The sequence below is a fragment of the Lichenostomus cassidix genome, chromosome 4 (assembly GCF_008360975.1).
Source record: "Lichenostomus cassidix isolate B80296 chromosome 4, HeHo_3.0, whole genome shotgun sequence".
Taxonomy (NCBI): Eukaryota; Metazoa; Chordata; class Aves; order Passeriformes; family Meliphagidae; genus Lichenostomus; species Lichenostomus cassidix.
In genome coordinates, this window is record NC_139484.1 from 53285075 (window position 1) to 53303762 (window position 18688).

The following is an 18688-nucleotide window of genomic DNA, read 5'->3' on the forward strand; positions in this document are numbered from 1 at the left end:
AATACTAAGTTGTTTCAGCATTGGATCTGCTTCAGTGTAGAAAACAATTTAATATCCAGCACAGATGGGACACCACTGGTTTTCTTACTGTGCAGCTGAAAAATTTAGTAGTGCTGAAAATGTTTTTTTGCAAATGTGTGGTGCATAGACCAATTAACATGTACCTCAAGGGAGATTTGTGCTGAAACCTTATCAGCCATAGGTCCCATCCTACTAGTCCTGTCAGATCACTAAGGTAAGATTCTCCAATGCGGTTTGTTAACTTCCATGTTTCCACTGAATTCAGTGTGAAAATAGCTGGCATCAGTGGGACTAGTTGAGTCACAGCTGAGTATAGAAAATGTCAGAGTATAAACAACACTGTAGTAAAATGACAGTAAAAAATTGTTGCACACTTAATGGTGACAGAATAAACGCAATACTTGAAAAGTATTTAGAGTGTAGTTTTTCTTTCAAGTCTTTCTGTGCAAACATAAGACATTTTAACTACTTCAAGGCTGTGCTTGTTTCTGTAACTGTGTTTACATGATATAGCTAGTATATCAGCTACCAGTATGTACACTCTGTTCCCTGTAAATCTCCTACAAGTGCTTAACTTGTCAGATGTGCAGTTAATTCACTCTTGTTTATGTCTGTTGATTTTTGCCAGGGACTGCTGTATAGTTTGGTTGGTGCTCAGGGGAACGAGAGACTTTCTGTGATGAATCTTGGCTATAAACATTACCAAGGCATTAATAACTATCCACTTGATTTGGAGCTGTCATATGCTTATTACAGTAATATCGCAATAAAGACATCCCTGGATCAACACAATATAAAAGGGGAACAGGTAAAAGAGTTACAAGTGTATCTGAATTTATTTTCTGTGCAAGTTATTTTTCATATTCATATTGCGTGGCCAGAAGATTCTTGTCTTGATATACAAATACTAACTCATCTGATTCATGTCCCTGCCTGTGGCAGAAGTGTTGGACTAAATGATCTTTAAAAGTCCCTTCCAGCCCAAATAATTCTATGATTTGATGTTTGTTACAAAATTCCCCAAATTGTGTGTAGGTGTCATTACTGTGTTTCTTAGGACGGGGAAATCAAAATCAAACTTAGACTAAAATCCTCAGAATTGTCCACAAGCCTGTCTTTCATTAAAGTCCAAGCCTTGTTCTTGGGCCCTAAATCCTCACTCAGATTTTTAATTATTAATACAATTGGATGTGTTTATTAAGCAACTGATCTGCTGTTTTGATAGACAGACATCATGAAGTTCCTGCAAAAGATGAATCACCCTCTCCATACTTACACCAGTAACTATTTAACGACTTTATTTGTAAAGAATAGTCGGGGTAGGTTAGTGCTAGAATCCTGGCTTATCAGAAAGAATGATTGTTGTACAAAAAGTAGATTTTAATTGCTGAAGAACTAAAAATCAGCAGACTTACCTAGATAAGAGGGCTGTGAGTCAGGTCTTCATCAAGCTTTCTGCCAGCCTTTTTTTATCTTTTGGAAGAGATTTCTATAGAAATTGAAAAGCCTTAAAAGGCTTAAAAACACTTCTTTGTCATTATTAAGTGCATTTAAAATCAGAAGATGGTTTGGGTTTGGTTTTTTTCTCAGTTGTTGGCATCTTGGCGTATCTTCCCAGTGTAGAGTGGACTTACAGTTTTGTACTCTAACAAAGCAGTAAATGTTTTTTATACTGGATGTAAGAATAGTTCTTAATGCGCTGGCCAGCAGGGGAGTGATGAAAATTTTAAAACGCAGAACTGATCATGAATTTTTAGGGATAAGCAGGAAATGGGCAACATTTTCATTTTGGTACTAGATGTGGAAATTCATAGTGAAATTCATGGGGAAATTAATTTTTTTTTCTGTTCACCTGCTCTTCAGGCATTTGTTGAAACTATAAGACTGATGGATGATGAACTGCTAAAAGCTCAAACAAAAGAAAATGGTGATGTATTTATGTGGTTAAAACATGAAGCAACAAGAGGAAATGCAGCTGCACAGGTAAAAAGTAATAAATTTCCCCTTTCTTGGTTTTAGACACACTCAGGAATGTACATCTATAGACCACATAGGAAGGTTGCAGAGGAGACTGGACAGATATTTTCTCTTTCCACCCAGAAGGGCTTCTTTTTTCTGAGCTTGAACTGTTTCCTATGTTCCTGTCCAGTAACATCCAGTAACCATGCCAAAGCCATAACAGTGAGGCAAGGCAAAAGGGAAGAGTTGTCAAGTCTTAGCAACCTCCTTCTCTGATCATTTTCACTGCCTTTGTATTTGATACAGTGCAATTACAGCTGCTGACCTGAGACCAGCAGCAATATATTGTAATACTGAGCCATTTACATGCATCCAACCTGTCAGTCACTTACCTCTGCACTTCAATCAATACAGACTTCTATGATACTGACAGCTCTAAAAATAACCCTGCTGTAGGGTTAATATCAGTACATTCCACTGCAAAGCCCTCTGAATATTCCCAATAACCAGTTGTTTTCAAACTGTTGAGGGTATATAGTTTCTTCACATATTTGAAATGCATCTAAGCCTGCAAAGGTCTGCTCCTGCAATTCCAGTTCCAATACTAGCATTTATAGCATTACTGCTTATGTTGTTTTCTTTTAGCAACGGTTGGCTCAGATGCTGTTTTGGGGACAACAAGGAGTGGCAAAAAATCCTGAAGCTGCAATAGAATGGTATGCAAAGGGTGCAATAGAAACAGAAGATCCAGTGTTAATATATGATTATGCCATTGTGTTATTTAAGGTAAGTCAAGTTTCATGTTTTCACTTCAAAATAAGCATTCCTATAAGACGATGTTTCTAAGTTATCTGCAGTGACACATGGTAAAAGTGTGTACAAGTACTTTTAGATTTCCTCTGAAAATCAATCAATAGTTATGAAGCTAATGTTGATTTTTACCAGAAATTTTTACCAGAAAGGAAAAGAAAAAATTAAAAGAATAAGTTAAAAGTTACCTAGTCACTTTGTTCCTAGCCATATTCAGGATTAAAATACTAGCCAAACTGTGGATCCTAATTTTTCCTAATGTCTTGTCACCTCAAGAATCCAACCAGCTAGTAGGCAATAGGCTTTGGTGTAGAGATGTAGGTAAAAGTTTGATCCTTTCTTCGAATGCCCTTTATTAGTTCTCTGGGTTTTTTTTTTTTTGTTGGAATTAAATTGTCTCTGCATGCAGTTAGTTTTTCCCTGCTAGAAGCAGTAGACAGAAGAGACTAAACTGAAGCATAACTCTGCCTGAGTCAAATAAAGTATATCAGCTAAGTGATGTCCCCCATAAGACATTCAAGGGCACTAAAGGTTAGAAATATTAGTGAGGAACTGTTAGGTCTTCATCTCATTCCTTATACAGTGGTGAGCTTTTCTCTAGAAAATGCTTGCTTAAGTTTTGCTTGTGTTAATTCTGAGCATTCATAATCTGTTTGACCTGTGTCTGGAATTATTTTATTTGTATTTCCTGTAGAGACACTCTAACATCCTTTTCAAGGAAAGCTGAGAACTCCTACTCACTGCCAAATTGTGCACAACCTATGCCCCTTTGAATGCTATTCATTCTTCCTTAGTTTAAGGAAGTTAAAGATCTGTGATACTATTTACCCATAAAAATCACTTGAATATGCTGGTGAAATAGTTGTTTCTAGACTGAATCACTGAGATTTTGTAAAGCTATGAAGGAAGGATGAAAAGCTTGTTGTCGTAACTGTTTAAAGCTGCTTGTTTTGTTGTAACTGTTTAAAGCCAAATGACACCTGGTAAGTAATAGTATCAATATTAAAAGGTATTTTGAATGTGCAAAAGTGAGTTTTTATCAGCCTCCATTTGAAAACAATGATTGTTTCACACATCCATTTCCTAGGGTCAGGGTGTGAAAAAGAATATAAAACTTGCATTGGAATTGATGAAGAAAGCAGCAGCCAAGGTAAAATGCAATAAATATTTTATTGTAGTAGTCCTATACCAGGTGCTAATAACAATGATCTCTGATTTATATAAAATGCCTGTTCCCATAATTCTGTGTCAATACTGCTTGCTTCTTCCAGTGTCTTCACCGTGAATGGTGAAAGCCTTATTTTCCCAAACTGGGGGACTAGACCACTCAAAATCCACCAAAATTTCTGTGAAAGAAAAAGAATTCTACTTATATCTTTTGGAACTTGATGTTAATTAAGTGATTTACAGAGGGAATATTTGATCCAGAAGTATGTTTTTATCTCATGTTCCTAAGCATTAAGGGAGAAGACCTGGATGTCCCAAAACCTTCTGTTTTTTCCATAGTAGGGAGAAATATTGACAAGCACTGCAGAGCAGAGGAGCCTCACTCCATTTAATGATCTAGTACAGGCAGATTACCCAGGCCATGATCTAGTCCTTAGAATAAAAATGGAAGAGTACCTAGACCTTGAATATCTTCCTAGCTCTTAGAGCCAAAATTAGTTAAATTACTGATAATGACGGTAGGGCTTCATTGCTGACCACCATCAGAAGAGATTTGTGCCAGTTCTGTGATTCCTTTAAAACAGCAGAGACTATCTGTTCTGCTGCCTGTTTGGAAAGGTCCTAAATAAACTGAGAGGCTTTATGGTGTGATCAAAATTCCCTTTACTCAGGATCTGCGGAACAGATTCCTGGAAGAATCCTAGACACATCAATTTCCTTACTCTCCTTGAAGTCAGATATTTAGGTTCTTATGCTCTCATGCACATTTTCTATACAAAAACTACACCCTAATTATTGAAAAGTTTAATGGCTTTTGCATTTTAATGGGCAAGTTAGTAACACTGCTGGCATACTTACAGCCCAATATGATCCACCAGTTTATGCAAGGAGGTGGTGACTCATTGCGACAAAAATAACAACTGTCTCGAGATTTTCTCCCCTTGAGCCAAGGTGCCAAGATGCAACTTAGTAACAGCAAGCAGCAATATCGTAAGCAAATCTGTATGATGTTGGTGAAATGCGTTTTGAAAGCAGCAGTATGAAGTTCTATGTTCGTTGCTTTTTATTTATTCTCAAGGAAATGTTCTAGTTTAAAAGAAGTGGTTTTTGATTGCTAATCCTGGTAACCAGTTTCTGGGAGTTCACAAGAAAAAGTGTCCTGTTTTGGCTTTGGAGAGGAGACAGGGATAAAATAGTCACAGTTTGTTCTTGTCAGTAAGTGAAAATCTGTCAACAAGTGAAAGTCAGCTGAGATTGACTTTCTACACAGCTGAGACTCTGTAGATTAGGATGACACTGGAATCTTATTTCTCCCTCAAAATATGAGTCCACAAGGAAGAGTAGTGGGGAAAAATAAGTCAGCAAACCTCTATAACCCCTAGTCCCAGAAGTGACCCAAAGCAGAATCAAATGTGTGACTTGAGACTGCTCTTCTCCTTCTCTAAGGGCTTGCCCCAGGCAGTGAATGGATTAGGATGGTATTACCACAATTTTAAAAGAGACTACAAAAAAGCAGCCAAACACTGGTTAATTGCTGAAGAGCTGGGAAATCCAGATGCATCATACAACCTTGGTGTCCTATATTTAGATGGGATTTACCCCGGAGTACCTGGTAGAAATCAAGTGAGTAAATATTTCACAGTACTATTTCTTACATTACAGCCCAATTGAGAAGTTTTTGCCTCATTCTTGAGATTGCTCTGTTCGCTCTGAGTTGGGTTTTGATAGCTTTTGTCATAACAAAGGGTTTTACTGGAGAATTCAGTCAGATCACATAGGGAGAGAGATGTTACTCAAATATGTCAGTCAAAATTATGTGCATGTGTTTGTATTCTTTTAAATTAGAAACAAAAGAGGTGCAGGTTTTTCTCCAGTGACTGCCTCTTCTTTCCTCCTTCCAGTGACAGCAGCCAGGAAGAATAATGTGCGCTCTCACACCATGTGATCTTTTGGTTTCTCCCAGTTTTAGATTAGCAAGTTTATAGGGAAAGGATTCCACAATAACTGAAAGCAGCACAACCTTGTTCCTGAACTCATGACCAGCTATGTTACATTCACGTAGCTTCTGTGACCCTCAGAACTGCAGCATGAGGCCTCCAATCCAGACTTGAAAATGTAACTATTCGATACAGTCCTGGTAGACAGCAGAGTTTTATTTTGCTTTTCTGTGACACTACCCATTAACATACATGCAAAATAAATTTTACCCTATTAGGAATGGTCTACTTTAGTTATATTTCTTTTAATTAACTAGGTAGTGTATGAACAGCAGCACAAATATAGTGAGGTAGACTGTAATAAATGCAGGCAGACCTCATTCTGAGAGCTAAAAAATGTTTCCAGTGTGGCCTTTGAGTTCTGAGATCTGGATGTACTCCAGGCAGTGAGTATTTCTGCTGTCAACAGCAGCAGTGCTTGCCAACATGTGCATCTGGCAAACACATTTTCATTCCCCAGGGACCAAAATACACATTTCAGAGTGGACTGATTGTAGGAGTAAACCTAAAATTACACCTAAAAGTGCCCAGGTTTCTTTACTCATCAAAGCCAAGGGCAAGAAGTTATGGCTGTGATGGATACCCTGTAGTCCATGCTCACTAACAGAAAACATACATTGATGGTTAAAGATTTCCTGAAATAAATTATTTCAGGTTGTATGCTGGTTTGGTTGACTTCACAGATTACTGTTTCTGAAGGTAAAATGTGGAGTCACACAGCCTTCCCACTTCTGTGGCTCTGGCCCTGCTTACTCCATCTGTGTTGTCTTTTATAAACCAGTTTCAAAGATCTGAACATTGTGGTCGTGCTCTGCTGAACATACTGAGCATTGCTGCTGCTCCACAGCCTTCACTTGGCATTGCAAGTGCAAAAGTCCTGTTCTCCAGGATGCCTTATTAACCTTCCTATTAGTGAATAATTTAACTTTTGTCAGTGCATGCAAGACCTTTATGTCAGTGAATGTTAGTTAAACATTTAGACACTTTTCTGTTTGATTTTCCATAAATAACCTCAATATATGTTTTTCAGAACTTTTTCTAGCCTAAACTATCAAAAAGTTAGAAGAAAGAATTCATTTCATCTAAGTACAGTAAAAGTAGTTAAACTGTCTTGCCCTCATTAGTCAGCTACCTCTTTTAATTCATTTGATGAAAGGAGTCCTGAGGAAGAAATCTCAATAAACATTAATAATACAGAGTTGCTAATTGTGTCTTGTTTCTTCACAGACAGTTGCTGCACGCTATTTCTATAAAGCTGCCCAGGGAGGACATATAGAAGGGACTCTACGATGCTCTCTGTACTACATCACAGGAAATATGGAAGACTTCCCTAGAGATCCAGAAAAAGCTGTAATGTAAGTAATGAGACCATTTATTAAAGTAGAATATGTTTCTGATGTGACTGTTTTGGTTATTGGTAATTTTTAAGTCCATAGTCTAAATACCTTGTACTTCACGGTTCTTACCTCCTTGGCAAAAGGTTAGTCTGCAGTAATGTTTGATCTGCATGAGAATGTATTTTATTTAAATGACCAGTAGACTTTGAGAGATATTGAGTGCTTCTAGTACTTTTTTTGTTTTTCAGAACAACTTGGAGAGATTGTATAAAACAACTCTGAAAGGTTGTGTCTAACAAAGCCTTGCTTTTTTTGATTTTTGAGAAATATCAGTCTTCTGATGTGGTAGAATTGCCAAAAAAAAAAGGCAGATAATTATTGATAACATCTATTAAATTACGTTTGTTTTCTTAAAAAAATATTGCTGAGAAAAAAAAAAAACATAGAGTGTCTCTAATACTCACATAGAGATGAATGGACATCATGTTCTCATTCAGTCAATTGTTATAGAATTGATGCAGTGACTACTGTTAAATCCAGTAGTTTGTTTTACAGAAGAAGTCAGGTGATCCCATATTCTTTTGTGTTCTTTGAGTCTGCATGAACTGGGATAACATTGCTGGGGCACAACTGTTCATTTTTTGTTTGTTCTTTCCCATCCCACAGCTGGGCAAAACACATTGCAGAGAAGAATGGCTACTTAGGTCATGTAATCAGAAAAGCTCTCAATGCTTATCTGGAACTTTCATGGTATGTTTCTTTTGTTCTCTTTATTTTCTATTTTTCACTTACTTTATAGCAAAATAAAATAATAATGGGCCATTGCATCAAAAAAAGAAAATTAGTAGCACTGTGGAAATCAGTTGCAAAACATCCATTGACATAAAGGGAAGGAGGAATTGACACAAAATATAATTCAACTGTTCTGACAGAATCAAGTGAAAAACGAGGAGTTTATAGTGTGAAATATTTGTATCAACTGTCAGCATTCTAATCCCATAATATTCATGTAATGTGCAATGGATTAACCAGAGTAACACCTTTCACTTGCACTATTCTCTCTGTTACAAATCTCCTATTTTGCTTTCTCTCTTCTGTATAATTCTGTGTCGTGAAAACTCAAGGTGCAGGATTAGATTTGTTCATTTTCTGTGTATGGTTAATATTATCTTTCGTGTGAGTGTAATAGCAGGCTATAATATCCAATGAGCCAGTCAAGAGGTTTCAAAATAATATCCAGTTTAATGCTCCATCTTTGCAGCCTCTGTAGGCATTAACATCAGAAACTGTATGTGCGCACATCAGACTGTCATATGTGATTGAAACAATAGCTCATTTAGTCCTGCAGCTTCCCCCTGCAGTTACTTAATCAGTGCTTCAGGCTTTGAAGATCTACCAGAAACTGTCAGTGGGCTGCTCTGGAATAGCCCACTCCTAGAAGTGTATTTTCACTCAGTCCATCACAGACATTTCTCCTTGGACTTGATCTCACTTTTCAACACTGAAAAACTGTTGATATCTTTGTAGTGTGTTCTGTTGTGCAAGCCTGTGACTCTGCCCAGCTCACTTTGCAGTCCACAGGTAGCTGACAGGTAGAACATTAAGATTCCAGAAAGTCTGGGCTCAACAGCTAGGAGGGGAAATCTGCTGGAGTCCTACTTGAGATGCCAGGGTGTAAATCGCATAGGTGTAAACAGTTGCACTGCCAGTGAGACCAAGTAATATGTGTTCTTCAGTCATTGTTTGCAGACACGTTTTACACATCTGTTTGTCATGGTAGTTTGATCTTCAAAGACTGATTTAAAAGCCATAACTGTAATTTCTTTTCTTAGTTGCCCTTTGAGACTTAAGGATCAGATAAATCAATTTCCCAGCTTTCCCCTGAATTCCTTCTGTAGTCCCAGGTCTTCCGTGTCCTAGATGTTTTTACTGGTCAAGTGCAAGGAATAATTTGTAATCATGCAGAAACAGCTGGATAACAGGAGGTTACACCTGCTAGTTCTGTAAGGACAATTGCTTTCACAATTTGATTTAGTTTCTTTGCTTAAGTACCTATTTTTGAAGTCAAATATGTGTTTGATCATATCTGCTTCCCATTAAACAAGCCATTGAACCCTGAAACTTGCCATGGTTTTACCTTTGTGTTGTGGAGAAAATCACTGGCAGCATTACTCTTTAATAGGAAACTTTAGAATAGTATACCAAGTGGGTTTTTTTATAAACTTGTGATTTTAAAACTACACGCATGATTTTAAAGACTTCCTCTTGATTTTAAATCCATAGTCTTCATAATATAGAGTAGATGGGTGGCAGAGAATATGAGAGATGCTCTCCTCTAGTATCAGAATAGTGAATTGCTATACTGCAAATGCAATATTAAATTTTACTACTTGCTTTACAGTCAGTGAGATGCATAGAGTCCTTAGAGAGACAGAGGCTGTTGTTTTTTTCATACATTCAAATATAAGGAGAGACAAATCCTGTTTCAAAAGCTCATAGTCTAAAAAGACAAGAAAAAGCAAGTCACATAAATAAAAGGTAAAGCATGCCAAAGAAGTACTCAGATGAATGTTAGACAGATATATACACAACTAAGTTAATTATAGATTTTTTTAAAATAGAGTCTTTAAAGAATGTTTTATCTGAAACATTTAAATAGATAATCTGGCTTAGTATCAATTCTTCTTTCCCATCAATCTGGCACTTGGAGTAAATGTTGGAGCCAGTCTAGCTTCAATGCAAGAGGGAAAAGGCTGCAAATTCATGAGATGCAGCATGGCTGGTTACACCCAGTATTGCCTGTATATGTCGCTGTTGCATGGGTTTCTCAGCCTCTTGTTCTTAAACTTTGTACCAGAATTTTGCTCATAGGCAATTTTACAAATTTATTTAGTGCTTTCAGGGATTTTTTTAAGTGTAACTAAATTGCATGTTATTTTAAAAATTTTTTTCAATAATTTATTTTATCTAATGTTAGGCATGAAGCTCTGCTGCATTACATTTTAGCAGCTGAAACTGGGATTGAAGTGTCACAGTCAAACCTAGCACACATCTGTGAAGAAAGACCAGTAAGTAAATGTATTCACAAGTCATTATCCTTAAAGGAGCACTTGTTAATGATAATGTGATCCTAGTCTCTTACCTGGCATATGAATAAATCAGTTATTTTCTTTGTAGGACCTAGCAAGAAAATACCTAGCAACTGATTGTGTCTGGAGATACTACAATTTCTCTGTTTCTCAAGTCAATGCTCCATCATTTGGTATGTATTTGGAATTCTCTCTGAATTTTAATTTTACTTTCTTTCTTTAGATTTCAAAAACTGTGTTTGTCACAACTTCTATGTGAGTAAGCAAGTTAAGGGAAGGTTAATTCCTCCTAATCATACATTTCTCTTTTCATATTTTGATAGGAATATCAGGGGAGAAAGGGTAATTAAAGTGTTGTATTTCAGCACAGGTTTTCTGAAAATCTTCTTTTTATGGCATTAAATTGATAAAATTTTAATAAAATAAAATTAAAAAGCTAAGCCCTGAGGAAGGGGGAGATATTTAAGAGTCTGAGTAGTTGACTCAAAGTTTAAGGAAAAAAAGCAGTAGACTTTGGGAGCTCGTGTTGTTTGGTTTATCAAAGGGGAAATCCAAAAGCAAATACACTTCCATATCATGAGTCATGAGACACTAATAAAGGCTAAGGGATTCCTTATCTGATTTATTATTAATGTTTCTCTTAGGGTACAGAGTTTATCAACATTGGTAGAGCTTACCTTGGAGAACTAAAGGATTCTCTGTTAAAATAAAAGGACTATTTGCAAATAAGTTACATTCCTCAGGCCTTAAATTTTACTACATCTATGACTTCAATAGCTAAGTTATTTTGGTGCTTTTGAAAGCGTTACTGAATATTTGAAAACATTGATTGTTTCACAAGAGCATTTAAGTGGTTTGTAACAAGCGTGTGGAAGAGCGGAGTGTAAACATAATTCATGCTATTCATTTAAATACACAGTGTGGAAAATTTAAATGTGTGGAATACCACATGGATATATCCTGAATTGACCGGAGCTGACAAACCCTTAGCTTGCCATAGGAGTCTGTAGATACCTTAGCAAGGTGTAGTTTGGTTGACCCCTTGGTACATTCACTGGTATAAGCTTACATCAGAAAAACTTCTGAAGGTCAGACTCATGGGATGTGACTGTCATTCTATTTCAGTCCGCTGTAAATCATGTGGGATTTCTAGGTAGCTGCTGTAGACACACAAGGCAAAGTGTAGAAGAATTTCAAACCATTTGAGGAAAGATTAAGTCAGATAAATGTAAACACAGTCATGGGAGCTTTACTAAAGGAGTAAACTTAGCATAGATTAATGCAACATCGTGCTTGCTCCTGTCTCGGTCAGTGCCCTCTCTTTTCATCATTTCATTACTGTGCAGTATCACAGAAAGATGTTTGTAAAATATTTGCTGGGCATTGCTTCCTTCTGGACCAGAAAAATTGTATCCCTACCATTGTCCTGGCTTGAGTGGGATTTAAAACTAAGAAGATAATAATCAGCAGCCTTCTCTTGCTTTTGGGAAAGTTTCAGCCACCATAGTATCAGGTACAGAGCAAACACATAGATGGCATGTTTTTAAGCCTCATCAAGTTAGTAGGGCTAATCTGACTAATAAAGCATCAGATTGCCCAAAGACAGATTCAGCAAGTGAAGAAGAAATGCAATATAAAGACTCTTTAAGTTTTCATTTCTGTAAAAGTAGCAATATCATTCACTAGGTTCATCAAAGAGGAACAATGAGACATTTCATCCAGGATAAATATTTCCAGTGAGAGGCTGATATAAAGAAGCCACAGAAACAACCAGAGAGAAAGAGTATACTTCTTTTTTAATACTGTTTAAATAGAATTACTATTAACTTCTCTATCACATTAGTAGTTGGTTAATTCTATTACTACAAATAGTCTAAATGATCTTCTGCTGGTTTCTTCCTCAGCTTATTTGAAGATGGGTGATTTCTACTACTATGGTTACCAGAACCAGTCTAAAGACCTTGAGCTCTCCATGAGGATGTATGCACAGGCTGCCTTGGAGGGAGATTCACAGGTGGGTCTGCAGCTGGGGTAAAACATTGGAGTGTACAACAATCTGAGAATTTAGCTGTGACTGGTTCTTCTGCTTGACCTCATCTGTATCAAAGAAACCTCCTAGAATAAGTTACAATTATTTCAAAATACCTTGTGAGTCAGTAGTTGCTGTTTCATAATAGAGGGTAAACTTAGCAAAGATGAGTGGTCCTAGAATTAGGCTGTTTTGTAATCTAAAGGTAAGCAGTCTAATTCAGTGCTACCTTACCTTGGCACAATTGACTCAGTTGTGACCTTGGTGTTTTTGCTGTTGCAAGAGGAAGAATTAATAGACTGCTGGGTTATATTCCAGTTCTATCCTCTGCCATTTTAGGATATAAAGAAGACCCATTTCCCTTGGTATATGGAATGAATCCCAGGGTGAATTCCATTTGCTAACAAAGGTTTCATCTTAAAATGCTTTGAAATTAAAAAATACACCATCTCATGTTACCAAAGACATGCAGTGTTTCACCATGGAGTTTCCTGTTCTCAGGCCCTCCTGAAGTGTCCTGGGTACAATATTCTGTTCTCCCTGTCCCTATGGCAATGTCCCCAGACAGTATCTTTAAGTGAACTTACCAGAGGTAGCATAGGTGGGTTCTGTTCTCAGACTATTGGGACAAAGCATTACTGCTAAACTAGCAGAGGAAAGAAGAGATGCATGAATAGTTACTTCAAAGTATGAAAGTCAAAGTGATGGGGAATCCTGTAAAATGTGTCATATGTGTTCATCTTCTTGACTCTGAAGAGACACAGGGTTGGCTAAGACTTGTCCAAGACTTGTCCAAAAAGGCAAAACTTTAGATTAAGGACGTAAATTGTCTGCAGGAAACTTCTGTTCTCAATTTCACTATTCAGATGCTGTTGATCTGTAGAGCTAGATGAAGAGAAATTGAATAGTAACAGCACAGAAATCCATGTCTGCTTTCAGTCTGTATTTCCCTAGTAGATAAAATATGACACTTTGATATGGTGACTGTGCTTAAAGACCAACTAAAAATAAGAAACCTCATGTGTTTTTCCAGACGTTTTCTAAGGGAACAGTGTCACAACATCTGAATGCTTCTTTTGCATTTTCAGTATTTACCTGGGTATATGATTAGGAGAAAGGGCCTCATACTCATAATTATTTGGTGAAGATTACATCATACTAAACAAATGTATAGAAGACAGTTATAATTATTTAGACACTTGGTGCTTAAATAGACATATGAAAGCTTAATGGTTAAAAAGCATGCATGCTTTTTTTACTGTTAGGGTTTCTTTAATTTGGCCCTTGCCATAGAAGAGGGCAACTCCATACCTTCCTACATTCTGGATCACTTGGAAATTGATCAAGCATTGCACTCTAGTAATACATCACTTCTTCAGGAACTGTATTACAGGTGAGTCTTTCTCCTCCTTAATCAGCATCTTCTGGTTTTCCACGTGAGTAGCATTTACTCTGGAGAATAGCAATTCCTGTAATTATTAACTTTGTTCACTTTTACGATTTAAGGCAGGTTAAGGTCAACATACTTGAAATGCTTCAATTCCCTAAATATATTTCAGTTTATGCTTGTTAAAGAGACCTGATTATATGTGGTTACCTGAAATAGCAGGGACTGGATTTAATAATCCAGGAGGTCTTTTCCAGTTCAATATAATTAAGTTCCTAAATCAGGCACTGGCGATTTGTGTGCAGTCCAAACCAACATTTCAATTATAAATGCAGCATGATTTATTGCAGAAGTTCAAAATGTGTAACTGAGATAATAGCAGTCCTTCCTATTGATTGTGCAAATGTGCTCCAGCTTGGTACAGATATGGTGGCACAGGTACTATATACCTCAGAAAGTTACAAGTCTGCTGCCTGAATGACCTGTGTCAGTACTATTCATGCACAAACCAACTAGTGAGCTCTGGTTCCAGTACAGAACCTGGGCTTCCTTTACCCAGGTAGAGCAGCATGCGTTGGAAAGCACAGTGGGAATGAGAAGCTTACACAATATTTGGTGCATTTGTGGAGTTGCCTTTCAAATACTTAAAGAAGGAGAAGATAATGGTTAATACATGAGGCTGTGAAGCAAGACTGAGTGGTTTAGCATCTGTTTTGCTACCAAGTATTGTGTGACCCCTAAAAAAGTGGAGATTATACCAACGTTAAAACCTCATTTGCCTATTCACCAACAATCTGCTGAAATTATTCTTCACTGCAGTTAGTCTAAACTTGTACCCTAAATTACTTCCACTGCACATGAAACGGCCAGTCAGATGTGCAGAGGTTCTGGACCATCTGGGATTGTAAACTGGAGTCTGAATTCTGCCTTCACTTGAGCTGAATCCATCTGCTTTGCCATGAGAGTAGTTCCAGAGTTGACAGTGCTGTAGGGTTTTCCCATCCTCATACACTTTTGTCCAGAAGGGCACATACTTTTATATATTTATATATATATATGTGTGTGTGTGTGTGTGTGTGTGTGTATGTGTGTGTGTGTACACAATCTACAACTTTAAAACTAAATGTATATCTATATCAACATACATACAGAAAATGTATATATCTATATATATAGACACACCACCACTCCCTCTTTAGCTCAGTAGAAAAGAATCAGTTGAAGCTTAAAATAGGTGCCTGTGATTCAGCCGTCTAAACTCCCCTAGTAGGTGAAGTCCTATTTGATGGAACTGAGAAGGCTGCTCAGCTCACCCCACAGGAGGTACTGTGTGCTACTCAGCAAGCTCTGACTTCATTCTGTCATACCCTGTTTTCTCTAAAGGAGGTTTAGCACCAGCATTCTCTGTAGGCAACTAAATTTTGTACATCTAATTTAAAATCAAGTCCTTCTGCTGTTGATTAACATTAGTTAGAACTTGAATTGTGACTGCTTTGCAAGTGTAGCCTCGATGCTTAGACTTGTTGACTAGTAAGAAAATAAAAAATACACTTCTAGGGTAAGGTATTCTGTGCTTAATAAGTTTAGGCTGGTATTTTTCTGAATTTTTGCTTCACCATCTGTGAGATAGTGATGATGATATTCGTGTGTTTTTCTGGGTTTCTGAGATTTTCTGCAAACCCACTTGAGGTTCCCAGATGCTTGTTGCCACAAAATTGTGAAGGAGGACTAATTAGTGGTTTTCATTTTCTTGTTGTAGGTGCTGGAATAATAGTAATCAAGAATCAATTAGTCCATGTTCATTAGCATTGCTTTATTTTTACATGAGAGTTCTCTGGAACAATGTTTTACACTCTACTTTGGTGGGTATTGCTCCTTTATTACATGCACAGTTCATTTGGAACACTACCTTGGCTTTGCACTGTTCTAATTATGTTTTAAAAATTACTGTCACAGATCTACTTCATGGGAACCTTTCTTTTATCGATACTTGTTGCATTTGCAGTGCAGTCTTTTCAGTCTTTATCTGGTAAGTATGTCTCATTGTAAAACTGAAGAAGGAGGAGTGATCTTTTTATTTCAGTAAAAACTTCAAAAATAAAAGCAGAATTCTAGATTTGATAGAAGTGTCTGTGAGCAGTAGCTTCATTGACACACAAGTAATTTTTTGATCATTAAAAATGGGTAGATGAAGCAAAGCATAACTTTAAACCTGTTGGTTTCTGAAGAATTTCCCTTTATAAAGGAGATTGTTAATAAAAACATTAGCTGCATGAGATTATTCCCCATCTCTCAACATGCAGTATTGTTACAGTAATTATATGACTTTGATTCCCTATGTAGCCTCTGCAACATGCAACCAAAGTGTGTTGCCTGTTTCACATACCTGGATCACTTCAAATGCAAGGTGGGAGAAAAAGTGAGGTTCCAAGAGCTGGTACATTGGAGTAACTTAGGAAGAGTCAGTTCAGACTCTTCACTCCAGTGACAGAGTCAGCAAATGCATTCAGTCAGGAGTTGCAGACTCCACCTGTCCTAAACCAGAAAGTTTTGCTCTATGTTGTCTCTTCTGATGGGACAAAGAATATTAACAAACAGAAAATCAAATGCCAGACTTCAGTCTGTTAAAACTCCCATCTTATTTTCTACCACATTGAAAGAGAATATCAGACAAAACTGCATTGCTGAGGAAAGGGGAGAAAACCCCCAGAATCACGTGCAAAAATAATCAGTCATCATTTAAAAAGCATCTCCAGCTTCAATCAAGAGTTTCAATTCAGATTGCAAGACTTGATCTTGCAAAATTTTGAAGTGAATATTACCAGTTACAGAAATAATTTCTTCCACTAAATACATTTTCTTATGTTTAAACCCCAGTAGGCACCTTAAGTCTATGTCAGAAAATATTTTTTCAGTATTTTATTGCAGAAATAGATCAGAAAACATTACTTTTGCATTGACAACCTACACCTATCGGAAATAGTGTTAAAAAAAACCCAACACAGTTAAATCTGAGAACATGATTTGAATTAAGACATGTAACTCTGAATAATATGCTGAATATGGAAATAATTCTGAAATCCTGCTTTCTTTTCTTGCTGGCTATTAATTTATGTAACTTGGGAATCATGCAACATGTGTATAAAGTATATGGTTATGTATATTCTTCTTTCAATATTTCCAAACCTTTGAATATTATCTTTATATTTAACTATACATCCACATAATATTTAAATATTGATTGATAGACTTCCTAGACACAGTGGGGTTTTTTTTAATAACTTCTTTTGACATTTTTCTGAAGCCCGTAATTCTTCTGGAAGACCAGAACCATTGTCAGATGATGTCCCTTCTTCCTCAGGGAATAACAGTGAGGATGCTACCAGACCAGTACAGCAAGATGAGCCTACTTTGTCAAACAATTTGTCACAGCAGGAGTCAAACCCTCAGAATCTTCTTGTTACAAGCTGAAGTGAAGTTTTCTTAAGGTTGACGTCCATTGGGAAAACAGGATGTGAACAACTACAGATCTAAGAACTGGCAACCAACCCTGTACATGGCATTAATAATGCAGTCCAACAGCTGAAGTTGTAGGGAAGTTCACTGATCTGACTTCTCCACAGTAGAGGAAAATCATCCCTATAATTTATTTAACTCCAAAGAGATGATGCAGATTATCTCACCGTACCCAACACACGATCAGACTGTATGTCGTGGAAGGACCTGGAAGGAAACCTGTAAAGTCTTTGCCTAATTGACAAATAAGCAAAAATCCCACAGGTTTTGATGAAGTTTCGCTTACACATCTAATCTCTTATTTAATTGCTTTTGCTGCATTTGAGCTTATGTATTGGTGAAGTTACCAAAGTTTCCCAAGTTTGAATCATGGAAATTACATAAAAGCGAAACCCAGTCACCAACACTTTCCAAGTTCCGTGGAAACCAGCCAGGACTTTGGTACATGCCATGGTAACAATTAATTTTTTTGGCATTTTAGGTTTTATTCTAATTTTTCAATGTGAAAAGTGTTTTGTTTTGAAAGAAAACACACCAAGAATATTTGCAATATGATCATAACATACTAGTTCTGCTGGCTAAGCTTTAGTCAAAATTTTACAGGCATCCTCAGTTTCCTGGTGGACACAACAAAATGTTTCACTCCCTGCCAAGAGCCACTGATTAGAGAAAGGAGCTCCCCTAATAAATAAATAAAAGAAAATTGAGGTGTGATCAGATGACATAAAGTGAACAAAAGTTTTATTTTTGGATTCTTCCGTAGATAACACTGGCAAGGATTTATTTCATGTTCTACAGTAACTCTAAAAGACACCTATTTAAGTGACTGTTTGATAAGTGTTGGATGGGATACATGGATAACATGTATGGAATGCAAGTACCTTCTGTCTGATTTAAAGCTGTCTGTAAAGGGACTGTAGGAAAGGTATAACCTTTACAGCAGGTGTGCAGTCATCTCTGCAAAATTATGTAGATCACAGACTATGAATTGCATCAATCTATGCATTATTGAGGGTTAAATCCACTCGCCTTGCACTACATTATTTACTCTTGTAAATAAAAATATTTTTCTAATTCAGCCTATATGTGGAGGAATTTCTTTTAAAGCACCTATTGGATGAAATGGTATATTGGTGTTGCAAATTCTCAAGATCATTATTTACATGTCTGTTTTCTTAGCTTCAAATGGGACAATCAGCTCTTACTTTGAGGAATATAGTCTTCTCACAGAGCAAACCTGGAATAGTTATTGGTTTGTTTTTCAAGCCAGACATGGGAGGTTTCAGCAAGAAAGGAATGATTTAAAAGGAGAAAAACTCTGACCTTCAAGAGAGATTTTTATATTTATATATAAATGTCTGTACACACATACCATC

The 18688-nt window shown here is 36.8% G+C and overlaps 1 protein-coding gene across 4 annotated transcripts in view; it reads left to right on the top strand.

Moving 5' to 3' along the window:
• SEL1L3 (SEL1L family member 3) overlaps positions 1-18390 on the top strand; it is a 34361-nt gene extending 15971 nt beyond the window's left edge. For 3 of the 4 annotated variants that reach the window (XM_085059215.1, XM_085059216.1, XM_085059217.1), the window contains exons 11-24: positions 650-829; positions 1885-2004; positions 2626-2766; positions 3878-3940; positions 5404-5580; positions 7182-7309; positions 7958-8041; positions 10269-10359; positions 10469-10553; positions 12285-12394; positions 13675-13802; positions 15556-15658; positions 15753-15825; positions 17101-18390. In XM_085059215.1, the coding sequence (XP_084915341.1) occupies positions 650-829; positions 1885-2004; positions 2626-2766; positions 3878-3940; positions 5404-5580; positions 7182-7309; positions 7958-8041; positions 10269-10359; positions 10469-10553; positions 12285-12394; positions 13675-13802; positions 15556-15658; positions 15753-15825; positions 17101-17267 (1650 nt within the window). In that variant the 3' untranslated portion in view covers positions 17268-18390. The remainder of the gene's footprint in view (positions 1-649; positions 830-1884; positions 2005-2625; positions 2767-3877; positions 3941-5403; positions 5581-7181; positions 7310-7957; positions 8042-10268; positions 10360-10468; positions 10554-12284; positions 12395-13674; positions 13803-15555; positions 15659-15752; positions 15826-17100) is intronic. The other variant, XM_085059218.1, reaches the window with a different exon arrangement.
• The last annotated feature ends 298 nt before the right edge of the window (positions 18391-18688 follow it).